Genomic DNA, 12,146 nt, shown 5'->3' on the forward strand with positions numbered 1-12,146 from the left:
AGCTGACCACAAGCATCAAATACGCTTGTGCCTGCACAGGGAAGTCTCTTCTAGTGTGAGAGCTAGCTTATGCCATAGAACACATTTAATACCATGGTCTAATTTTTACAAAGGGAAGGAGAAAATAAATATATAAAAATCAGCAATATTGCTCATATTCTTGACCCAGAAGCAGCTTTCACCTGAGATATGGGACGAAGCACTGCTTTTGCAAATAGCTAGAAGTTACATCTACTTCCCCTGGCTTTCAACACTGTGTTAAGCAACAAACCATGGCCCTGATTCCCAAAATGTATTGCAGCACTTTAACTCACACTAATGTCAATAACTTGGAGAATTCAGACCCAGTTCATTAGCAGGTTCTAACGTAAAGGTATAAAGACAATATCCCTCTAGAAACTTGTAGGTAAAAGAATGAGGAGATTGGATACAGAATTCTTCTAAGAGGATTGTATTAGGCACAGATTTGCTGATAGCAAGAATACACAGGCTAGGCAGAGCAGGAACAGCTCTGCATGCTTTTATTCAACTTTCTCAAAACGCTAAGCATTTTACAGTTCCCAATGCAACAAGACAATCAAGTAATCCAAGGCCCGCAACATACCTTTGGAAGACCCTACAGCTTATAGTAGGTCTGGTTGGTATAGACTTAAAAGAAAGTACTGGTGTTCTTCCCAGCTTACCATTGCTGATTTCAGGCAGATCAAATTTTGTGAAGTCCCACCACTGGAGCCGGTAGGTAGTGTTGGCAATGTTGCTGGCCACAGCCGACTGTCCATCCCCAATCACAGCACCTACAGAAAAGGGGGAAATAATCAGCAATTTAACCTTCAGAAGATTATCCAGAGAAGAGCTGGGGAGACAACACCATAGAAAATCTTTCAAAATCTAATACACAAAACTCCAGATTCTTAAACAAACCTTATTTACAGAAATGGCAACACCTCCTAAATAAGCCACAGAGCACAGGAAATTAATAGGAAAGCACCTCCCTGCAACACATTTACGAAAGAAAAGAAAGTTGATAAGAGATAAAACTTGCCCAGATCACGAGGCAGAAATTCTAATCAATCCATTTGGTGCAAATGCATTCTACTTATTGGTACTAGTGAAGCTGTATTTTCACAGATCCAAAATCTTCCAGTACAGCTATAAAGGCAGACCAGGATACATATAGTAAGGAAAAGTGTTACCCTGGTAAATCACACACTTTTAAGGACATAATAGAGTTGGGATTGTTCAGCCTGGAGAAAAGGCAGCTCCAGGGAGATCTAACTGCGGCCTTCCAGTACCTGAAGGGGCCTACAGGAAAGATGGTGAGGGACTGTTTACCAGGGAGTGTAGTGACAGGACAAGGGGTAATGGGTTTCAGCTGAAGGAGGGTCGATTTAGATGAGATGTTAGAAAGAAATTCTTTACTGTCAGAGTGGTGAGACACTGGAACAGGTTGCCCAGAGAGGTTGTGGATGCCCCATCCCTGGAAGTTTTTAAGATCAGGTTGGATGGGGCTTTGGGCAACGTGGTCTAGTGGAGGGTGTCCCTGTCCATGGCAGGGGGGTTGGAACTAGATGATCTTTGAGGTCCCTTCCAACTCAAACCATTCTATGATTCTATGATAATCCCTCCTACTACTGTAAACTCCACTGAGAAGATACAGGTTGCCTGTAATATCTGCCACACAGTAAAGATTGTGTTAGCAAGGACCACCTACGAGCTGGCCCTTTGCTGCTCTGGGTGGCCCAACCTACATCAGGCAGGGGCTGTCATGACTCCCAGCAAATGACATGACCCTTGCTAACCACCCAAAGATTTGGGCAACAGCCCAAAGCAAAAGGCTAAGTAGAATACTTCAGAAACTAGCACAAACAACAGAATTTTCCAGGCAGAAGGGAACTGCCACTGGTAACTCAAGTCAGCATACATTTGAGAAAGCTCAGAGGCATTAAATGCAATCCCTAGGGAGACAAGTGGAGAGAAGAAACAACTCTTCCATAATAGTACTAGAGTAAAAAAATCTCATGCTATTCACAGCCTCCAAGGCCTTCGTATACATGCAGCCCTTGTACTACACACGCATGCTGGAACCCAGAGAAACTCAAAGTAATAGAATTTGATAAGGGACAGCAAAACAAGATCATCCCCAAGCACAAATGAGGAAATGCACAGCCTCCAGAGTCTACGCAGTCTGGATTTCAGCATCTCCACACTGTCTCTGGTTGGAAGCACACAGAACAATCAGTGGCTTCGTTCTCCCGAAAGGGCTGGCTTAGGACTCTGCTGCCACAGCAGCAATAGTGGAAGAGACATCACTTTGACAACTCTGTATCCAGTACACAGCAGGCCTGCTGCCTGTGCAGAAAGCTAAAAGCTTGCCAACTACTAGTAAATCAAAGTGGTGCAGAGGCAGATGTGGAGACTAGGGTGGCTGGATTTTTACTGTTCTGATCAAATCCCAGCACATCACTCAGGCTTGTAAAAAAAATGGCCTGAAAACACACACGCATGCATGCTAACAGAGTTTGTTTTCTCTGCAAAGTAAAGAACAAGGGCAGAGCAAGGTAAGGAAGCAAACTCTAGACCTGATAAATAAAGACACCAAGAAGGCTACTGCTACTCCACTTTTCATTGATAAGCTGTCTAAGGATCCTGATTTTTGGTTATGGACAAAGCTCAGAAATATGCCAAGAGCAAGACTTCTGAGCAGACAGCTCTACACTGTGTACTCAGCTGTGCCAGGCCTCCAGCAAATTCACAAACCTCCACCATGCGTGTGCTCAGTCTCTGTATCTGCCTCTGTCAGATGCGCACGTTATCACTTGGAGAGCAGAACTAAGAACATTTCCATTGCTCTTACATACGCCCAAGGCCTTATTCTCCATATACCCCAAAACAAAGGGCTCCTCTGAACAAAAGATACGCACTAGAGAAAGCAGATTCAATGCATTAATGAAATTACATTTTGCAACCAGAAGTGGAAGAAGAACAATTAAATTTTATGTTCTTTCATCTTTAAAAGTCTCCTCATTGCAAGCCCATGCTTCATACACAAGGGCAGCTCTTCTGCTGCATTGCCTCCAGCCACCAGGTGAAGAACAGAAAACTAGTTTCTGTACAAATTTCAAGCAGTGGGATTTGCTGCAGGGAAACAGTAACTAACATCACCAACTAGGTAGCAACTGCCTTACAGGACTGAATCAGACAAGGAAAACACTGCAAAGACAGGTAACAGAAGTACTACTCAGGGCACATAACTCCAGAATATTGATCTTATTACCGATGAACATTACAAAGTCATCACCTGTTTTGCCATGAGAACCACCTTTGTAGGCAGAGCAAGCAACATATAAACTGGAGAACAGCATACCCTAGGAGAGCAATCGTGTGTTCCCTCTGCATCACTGAAGCCTAGCAACATCACTAACTGCACCACAAACAGCAAGTTCACCTGGCTCATATGACTTTTGCACCTACTGCTACGAGTACCATAAAAAAGCTGTTAGCAAACGGGTTTGCATTTTTTTCTGTAAAGATTCTGGTCTTCTCATCCTTTTCCCCAAAACCTTCAGGTTAGTTATGGTGTTCATTTAAATCTCACATCCCCTTCACCGCCAAAGGTAGTCACATCATACATGGAAAAGCTAATGCAGAAAAAAAGCAGTACCTCCCCATCTACAGGACAGCCCTGCACAAATTTCCGAGCCAGCAACAGCTATCAACTAATGCTTGCGCTTCAGGTAACAGAGACCTTTATCAAAAAGATTAGGACACAGGAACAAGGTTCATAGAGTGAAAGGTACATGTTCAGAAGGATTTGGTCTATTTCTCAAAGGCTCCAAACCAGAGCACCTAACACTAATGGCAAATCCATGATCTACATGTTTTTATTAAGTAATTACCTCTACTTATACTAATTATGTAATTGAGAAGTGTAATTATTAAATTATATGTAGCTACACGTAACAAAGTGGAATAACATTTGTATCCCAAGTCCTGCCAGAAGCCTCCCACATGCTCTGTCCTACAATAAAGATGACTGAATGTCTGAAATATTTGCATGCTTTTAATTTAGGGGGGGAATAGTCCCCAGTACGCAACTGTCTATCCTAACCCTTTATTGTTTGCTTTTTCCATTGGTTGATACGGAAGATTTGAGACCATGGGTGGAAAACTTAAAATCCTCACTACAGAACTTTTGTTCACTGTGTAGCACGAGAACTCATTCTCAGCTGGCTTTGCCCAGTCAGGGTTTCAGCCTGACTGAGAGCAGGTGGTGTTGCCACCTCTTAAGTTCCAGTGTAACCTGGAGGCAAATAACACACTTCAGCTTCTTAAATGTGGGCAGTAGCAGAGCAGCTCTTACAAGCAGCAGTTCTCACCAAGCACCTCAGAGTCTGTCCTGATTCCTGGGTCTTCCACTGTTTGATGGGATCACAAGTGACTGCAGTGGGTACCCGATGGTCTCGGGCTTGTCATCCCCATGAACAGAACGACCTTTTACTGCAGAGATGATGTAGATTTCAAACTGCTGAAATCCAAAGCGAAGGCCAATTGAAATGCAGTGAACGTAGGTTTGATTGGCAGCTTTCCTGCGTCTGTCTATCACTGCGTAATAAACACTGGGTGATGGCAGAAATGAAGTTAAATGCTTTCAGCAACCCTCCCTTCTCCCCCCACCGCCCCGATCTCCATCCACCCCCACTCAGCACATGACAAGAGAGTTTAAAGAGCGGGGGGAAAAAAGTCTTAACAAAGACTTAAAAAAAATAAATCCTCAAATCTTTTCTTATAGGCCACCTACACGTGACAGATATTTATCCGTCAGTCACAATCCCCTCAGAGGGTCCAACTCATCTTGGCATGTCGAGAAATGAACCTTTGCCAGTCAGCTATTGCTCATTTATGAATCAAGCCATGCAAGCCAATGTCTGAGTTTAGACTGCAAGGGAAAAAAGCAGTGCAAAAACACTTTCCATGGCACTCCAGCACTCCTTCAGTGAAGAGCAGGATACTTCCAGACTACTACTATCAGACTCTCAGAGGAAGAGCTAATACTCTAGAGCTACACAAGCTTTGGGGTACAAGTTTCAAGAACATGGAATTTCTACGTTACGTGAATTTCTTTCCCATTTATTTAACAGATACCAGAGCTCTTTTGTTTTTCTAGACTAGATCCTTTACTCTTAAGGTTTTTGTGCTTGGCAGGTCCCCTCATAGTAAGAGAAAAATTTATTAAGATGCTTAGATAAGCGTGAGGAAGCTAGAGAAGTCCCTGAGCTAATTTGTGACTCAATTTGAGGCAGCGATTAGGCCCTGGTGTAAAATTCCCCCTAGATTAGTACTTGCATCTTTCAGCATGAGTACCTTTGAAAACTAATTACCTCTTTATGAGCCTGTTTGTAACTGTAGCTGACGATAGTGAGGTTATCCTACGCTTGCAGAAAGGATCTATCACAGCTGACGAGTTTTACATTTACTATTCTAGATATACTATAATCCAGGCTCCAGGAAGCCCAAAACACTGGACAAATCTGTTTGACAAACCAAGGATAAAGCTCTTTGCTGCAAGAATACACCAGATTCTCTCAACCAGTTCTGAAGCAATGTGAATTCAGATGAAGTGTGATTACTGTCTCTGAAACCTAGTGGAGATGTAACAGGTTCTTGCACATCTCTGACCCTATAGCATTTTATGGGGCAGACTTGTTTTGGGGACTACCTTTGATCACAGTAAATATATTAAATCCTGAATATGAACTTGACAAGTTCCAGCAAATCTCTGTTCCAAACTGCCATGAATACACTTTGAAGTGGTCGAGCTAAGTATCTAAAACTAGGTTAATACTGTAGAAACAGTAGGCACAGCAACCCAGTATTTTCAAGGATTTATTTGGCTTGTTTTTCAATGTATCAGCAAGTTGTAAATAGGAAGTGAGCAAAATGATTTTCATGAATGGAGGCACAAAATGTTACTAAGGGTGGTTTGGCATATGCTAAGCACTGAAGGGATCTTAGATTCGATGTTAACTGAGAAAGTCTCTAAGAGGTCTATGGTCTCTGAAGGCTGAACCATCCAAAAGGCTATTACTTTTCCATTACCCCAGATGTACAAAATAAGAAGAAATGCAATTTCCCATTCATGCTCATTCCTATTGCAAAATTTGCTTTTAAAAGGGGCAATGCTTAGCATGCCAAGTTCCACAATCTTATCGGCTATGGGAATTTGAGCAGGCCTCAGCTGCAGGTAGTGAAGATGACTGTCCTAATTGGAGCTCAAGTCAAGTGCCCAAGGGCTTCATTCACATTGTGAACAATGCAAGCATCGTATTAGAAATGGACTTGTCCAGCCACAAGTTTCAGACTTCAAAAGGAAATCAGTTTATTTGCAAGAAACACAAATGATGAATGAACAGATGCCCTGCCCAAAGCCTCCATCCCCAGTACAGTCATGATGGCTCCTTGACATCTTACCTTCCTTTGTCTGATGTCACATAACAATTAACACAGAAATGCATCTGGGAAGCATTTGTCTTTGATGGCAGGGTCCAGTTTTCCCTCAGGGAAACTAGATGAGGTTAAGGTCCTTTTCAAATGCATTCCCCTCTTATCTGAATTGTTTGCACTTCACCAAGCAAGCTGATAATTTTTCTCCTTAAGAGATTGTCTGCTGCTCTGTTCTTGTTCACCTCACAGAGATGCCCCTGCTCATGTCACCGTGCTACACACGGAAGCTGGAAAATCAGATATGAAACAGCATGGTGAGTTTCCAAAGCCAGCAAGAGTTGAGCCAACAATATTCACATAGAACCTCTCAGATGAGGAAAACCCCATTTTCGGTGACAAATAAGGTATCTTATGATAGCCTTTGCATATACACATTGGAGCAAGCAAATGTCACTGTTTAGGAAGTCCTCACCCTGTTCAGGGTGACTGATAAGGAACAAGCAGTTCCATTTCCTTGCTGTAGCTACCTCAACCCTCTCAGCTACTGTTAGGGACAGATCATGGTCTAAGTCTCCAACTTGCCAAGAACTTTCTCCAACCGTCCAATATCAGATATGCAGTTGAATAGAAAAAAATCCAACCAAACAAATTGGAGGGAATTCCTTCTTTCCACCTCCTAAATGACTTAGCAAGCATCACCTCAAGTAGAGCCTTGTCTGACAGGATTTAAAACAATTTTTGCACATTATATTTTATCTGTAAGATTCATAATCTCTCATGTCATTAAAAAAAAAAAAGGTAAAGAGAAATACCATCTGAACCGTGGGCATACCAGAGTGTCTTACTCATGCCTCACCTCAGTGGCGAGTGGAGAGCAACATAACTGCTCAACAACTGCTGGAAAGGAGAAGGGGATGAATGAGAGAAGTGAGAGCCTGACTTTGCCATTGAACACAAAGCAATAGTTGTATCTTGCTACTGATATGCAATTATTTAGCTTATGCTTCAGAGGACACTTTGTTTGCATAGTTTAAAAGTTTGTTCTTGCAGGATAATAAGTACCATTCACCAGAGAACTGAAGCTTCAAATCCTGCTTACAAAAGAAGCAGAGCTGCATGTCTTGGTGGTGCTCTTACATTTGTAGAGCTCCAATGAAGCCAGTAAGCACAATTTTCTTCTTTAAAAGAAAACCTTTACAAACAAGGACTGTTTAGGCTTAGCTGTTTGTTTTCTGATTTGTCATTTATGATGCTTTTAGCTGCAGTGGATGGGAAGCTCTGTGGGAAGGCTCTGCTATATTCATTGCTTTACACTACGTAACGGCACATATGCATACACATTTTAAAAAGCAAAACCCCTTTTGTTTAGGGACCACTGTGAGACTCCTGGAATTCTCATACTAGGTACAGTACTGGAATGGTGTGTAAAGAGATGGAGGTGTTCCACAAAGCAGGCTGGTGGAAATAAATGTTATCAGGCTAGACAGCCAAGAGAAATCTTCCTGCAAATAGAGATGCAGTATCATTAAAAGAGCTTGACAGGAAAAGGTTATGAAAACAGAAAGAAACATCTGTTACCGTTGGCTGAAACAACTCACAAGTTGTTTGAGAAGTGGGTGGGCAAACAAGCTTTCTCTTTTCTTATTTGGGGCCCCTTGCTGGGAAGAGGAGTCAGGGATGGAGTCTTCAGTTAACTGCTGGAGCTGTTAAAGGACGTCGTTGCTTGTTTTGAGACCATTTCTTTATTTCCATGTGACAGCAGCATGTGTTAAAAGCATGTCTCATACCACCATATGATTCAAGCAGTAAAACATGTTTCCTTCAGTATAGCCTTTTAGGGAAAATATTCAAGCACTAAAAATACATTCCAATCTGCATTTCATTTAACTAATGTTTTGGTTTGACCTTTTCTGCATATTTTCAGCCTTTTAGATGATTTTGTCTGTATGCAAAAAGAAGCTCTAACAAAAAACAATGAGTAAAGGATTGGAAAAAGGGGTTTATGCTTTCTTCCAAATTTGTGTTATTCCACACACCATTAAAATCCTTCTGATACTTACAGAATCAGCTACAAGATCCACCAGCTACTGCCCTGGCATAGTAGTCAGAAACCTATTTATTGGAAAATACTGGGGAGAGAAAGACAACTCTACTTTGTTGGTGTAAGGAGAAACTGAGTTACATCTTTCGTATCAATCTACTAAAAAAATCAATAAGATACCACATTTGAAATCAGCTCCCAAGCAACTGACAGTGCAAGACAGAAGTGTTTCTCAGAATTAAGCGAGGGGGGCACCAAATGAGGCCAGGACACGCTGCTAGACGAAAAGGCAGAAGACAGTTGAACTCTGCAGTCTCTAAAGAAATGTGTATTCTCTTCCTTCACTTCTGTTTGAACCCACACACAAGGCCATGTTCACAGCCTTCCTCCCTTCTAAGCTTCCAGAAACAGTAGGTGACTCTCCAAATTGAAATGCCACATCTCTCCTGCCAGAGTTTAAGTTTCACTAAATCCCTGTGAAGGTGAACTAGGAAGGTCTCAATAGCTGATCTGTGCCGTGTGTCGCTCCAGCTCCTCCCTCTGCCAACTCTGCTCCTTACAATGCCTCTGCTCTTTCCCGTCACTAAGTCCCTTGCATGATTACCAAGCCCTTCATTAAATGCTGTTGGAAGTCTGCTTTTTAACCTTCATGTCTGTGTTTATTCTCTGCACAAAACCAGAGCGAAATCTGTGCCTGGCAGGCATTTCCTTTTGTAAAACTCCTTCTTCTTTCCCTTTCTGACTTTTCAGAGCATGAAATGTGCCTGCTAATCCTAATTGCCTCAGACGGCGAGTCTTGCAAAGACTAGACAAAGGGGACAGCCTTCCACCAAGGAGCTGTGAGCAGGCACCAGACTCTAAGCTCTTGAGTCTCCAGAGCTCCCACCTCACTCTGCCACATTTTTGAAGAACACAAAGACAAACTTCCCTAAGTAGCTATACCAGGAACAGGGACTTGCCTTCCCAGACTTCCCCTCTCCTGCTTAAATGGCCCTCCCAGGACAAGAGCCCATCTGAGCTCACTGCGCGATGTGACTCAGGCTGGGCAGAGTCCTCAAATATTGCTGCTGTATGTCGAAGCAAAAAAAAGCTAAACATCTGACTTTTAAGGGTCATTTGCCTGACTGCATCCTGGCACCAGCTCTCTTACCAAAGAAAAAGTTTGCAAAGTCCCAGTGGCACACCCACAGCCAGCCTTTCCATTACCAGTGCATCAGCCAGTAACAGAGGCACTGAGAAACTGGATGATTATGGTATTAAGACATTTTTGCCTCCAACAATCATTAAAGAAGTTAACTTTCTGGTCTAGCAGAGTTTGTCTGGATTCAGAGGAATATTTCCGCTGCTGCAACAAAAAACTCCTTCACAGTGTTGCTGTCATTGCCTAACCAGAATGTCCTTACCACCCAAGACTAATGCTTGTGTCCTCCACAGTTGTCACACCACCCACACTGTCTACTAGGTCTACTGCAGTTCACTTGTCTAACGTAGATGCTAACGCAGTATCAGGCTAATCCAGCCTTGACAAAACTGCTTTATATAGTTTTAGATAATTCAGAGCTCCTGCAATTTCTTGAGATTTTCTTGTAGGTACTGTTTGTCAAGACACTTGCCAACTTTAGCCCCTATTCCACAGAGGTTGTATTTTATCAACAACTCCATAGTTCATGAATTAGTGTGGCCAGAGTTTCAGTTCACATCGAATAATTCCTCTCCTGGGTAGAGGCTCAAATAGTGTTATAACAGCACTACCATAGCAATATAGCTATGCCACAGATAGATGCAGAATAGATGCAAAAATAACAAGTGAAACTGTTTTTACATGGAAAAGCCTTTTTCATTGTGAGTGTGCATTTTAACTAAATGAAATCCTATTAATCCAAACAAATCAGTAAGCCAAATGCCTGCTACCGCCTCTGCAGCTCTTAGTGCAAGAATGTGTGCTTAGCACAACTTCAAATGTGCATGTCTTCTGCCAAAACACTCATCTGCAGTGGAAAAAAAAAACCTCAGCAGTATCTTTGTAGAGCACATGTATGACTTATCAACCACCACACTGCAATAATACAAACTTTCACTAATCCAAGAAGCAGTATGTTCCCTAGAAGGGTTTGAATTCCCGAGATTTAACTGTGTATCAGTACAACACCAAGCTTCCACACTAGAGCCCCTTTTCATTGTGGAAATAGCAGTATGCTGTATTAATAAAGAGCTCCAAGCACAGAAACACATTCAAAGCCTTGTACTTGCCAGTGAATGGAAGACTTGCAAAAATTCTTACTACCCTTAAACACATTTCAGCACTGCTATATTACAGCACAAGCCCCATACATCCAAATGTGCAATGAAAATGCTGCGTCAGCTTAGCGACACGGACTGAGCTACCACCACAATAGAGAGCACTTAGCTAAACACGCTCAATGGTTGATTACATTTCACAGTCATAATATCCTGTGAGCAGGATAGGTCTGTTGAGGAAATACTTGTCTGTTCTGAATCTGTACTCATCCAGGGAGGTTAAGATGAAGTCACATGTTCTCAGAGAAAAATGCACCTCCATTAGTAAGAACACAGGTCCTGACAACTTAAATAAACTCCATATAATAAACTAACAAAGTGTCTTAGGACAAATGAAGAGCTAACAGATGGCATTTCTGAAATGTATTTTAAGGGTGTGTTGTACTCATTAAGAGCCTCTTCTCAGACCAGTGGGTCCTGCACAGTCACTGGGTCTGCAAAGAAAATAGGCACTAACCTTGTGCAGGGAATATAAAGCCGGAAAGACATCGCTAAAGGGAACAATTTATGAGGTATCCCTGATCCAATAAGCAAAAGAAGAGCAGGCAGGACAGGAACTGGGAAGTAAGCTGCTGGGCTCGCTGTTTTCTGGGTAAAGTGGTGAACAGGGAGACAACCAAAAAAAAAAGCAGAAAACAAACTGGGAAAACACAAAATCTAACAACAGTTTAAATAATGGGAAGGCAGTTTAAATTTAAAGCATGGTGAGATGGGAAAAGAGGAAGCCCAGTCTGGAAGAACACAATGGGGAGACGACATTGTTCCAGCTGGAAAAGAACAAAGTAAAAAGAAACCTACAGCAAATAAAGTACTTGGCTCTTACAATGTTTTGAATACTTTCTGATGGACGAAGTTTTGAGGACAGTTTGGCACGATCTAAATGACAGCAATGGAAACAAGACTCATTCCTTATTGCCACCAGCTTTAATGCACAAAGCAGGTTCCAGCACCTCAGTGAATCTGCAGGGATCTCCGCACAGAGCCAAAGAAGAGATTCAGGCTCAGGGAGTGTCCCAGATCCCAGAGGATGCTGAGCAGGACTGATGAAGCATGCTGGTCCACACCCTGATGGATCACTCACCGTGTAACAACGTGAAAGTTACAGTGCAACATTCAGAATAGTGACATAGCATCAGAGATCCCAGAGGGCAGCAGGATTCCACCAAGGAGTTCAGCCAAGCTTATAACCTGCAGTGACTTCTGCAAATCAGTGCCACAGCAGAGTTCAAGCCAGACAGGTCCAATTCACTGCAATTACAAAAGCAACTACAAGATGAGAAGAGACTAACACTTTAGCCTATTATTTCAAGGAGTATTAAAAGTCAAACTGAAAGCCACACACAGAAAAACTAAGACCTAAGCTCAA

At 42.3% G+C, this 12,146-nt stretch overlaps 1 protein-coding gene across 4 annotated transcripts in view; it reads right to left on the minus strand.

Annotated features, from left to right (window-relative positions):
• The window catches only part of AMBRA1 (autophagy and beclin 1 regulator 1), a 141,196-nt gene that overhangs the window by 54,388 nt on the left and 74,662 nt on the right, over positions 1 to 12,146 (minus strand). For all 4 annotated transcript variants that reach the window (XR_012835716.1, XM_075754564.1, XM_075754566.1 and 1 more), the window contains one exon: positions 684 to 794. Coding sequence is in view for 3 of the 4 variants with exons in the window: in XM_075754564.1 (XP_075610679.1) it covers positions 684 to 794 (111 nt within the window). In the remaining variant the exon portion in view is untranslated. The remainder of the gene's footprint in view (positions 1 to 683; positions 795 to 12,146) is intronic.

This window comes from Balearica regulorum, chromosome 5 (genome assembly GCF_011004875.1).
Source record: "Balearica regulorum gibbericeps isolate bBalReg1 chromosome 5, bBalReg1.pri, whole genome shotgun sequence".
Classification (NCBI taxonomy): Eukaryota; Metazoa; Chordata; class Aves; order Gruiformes; family Gruidae; genus Balearica; species Balearica regulorum.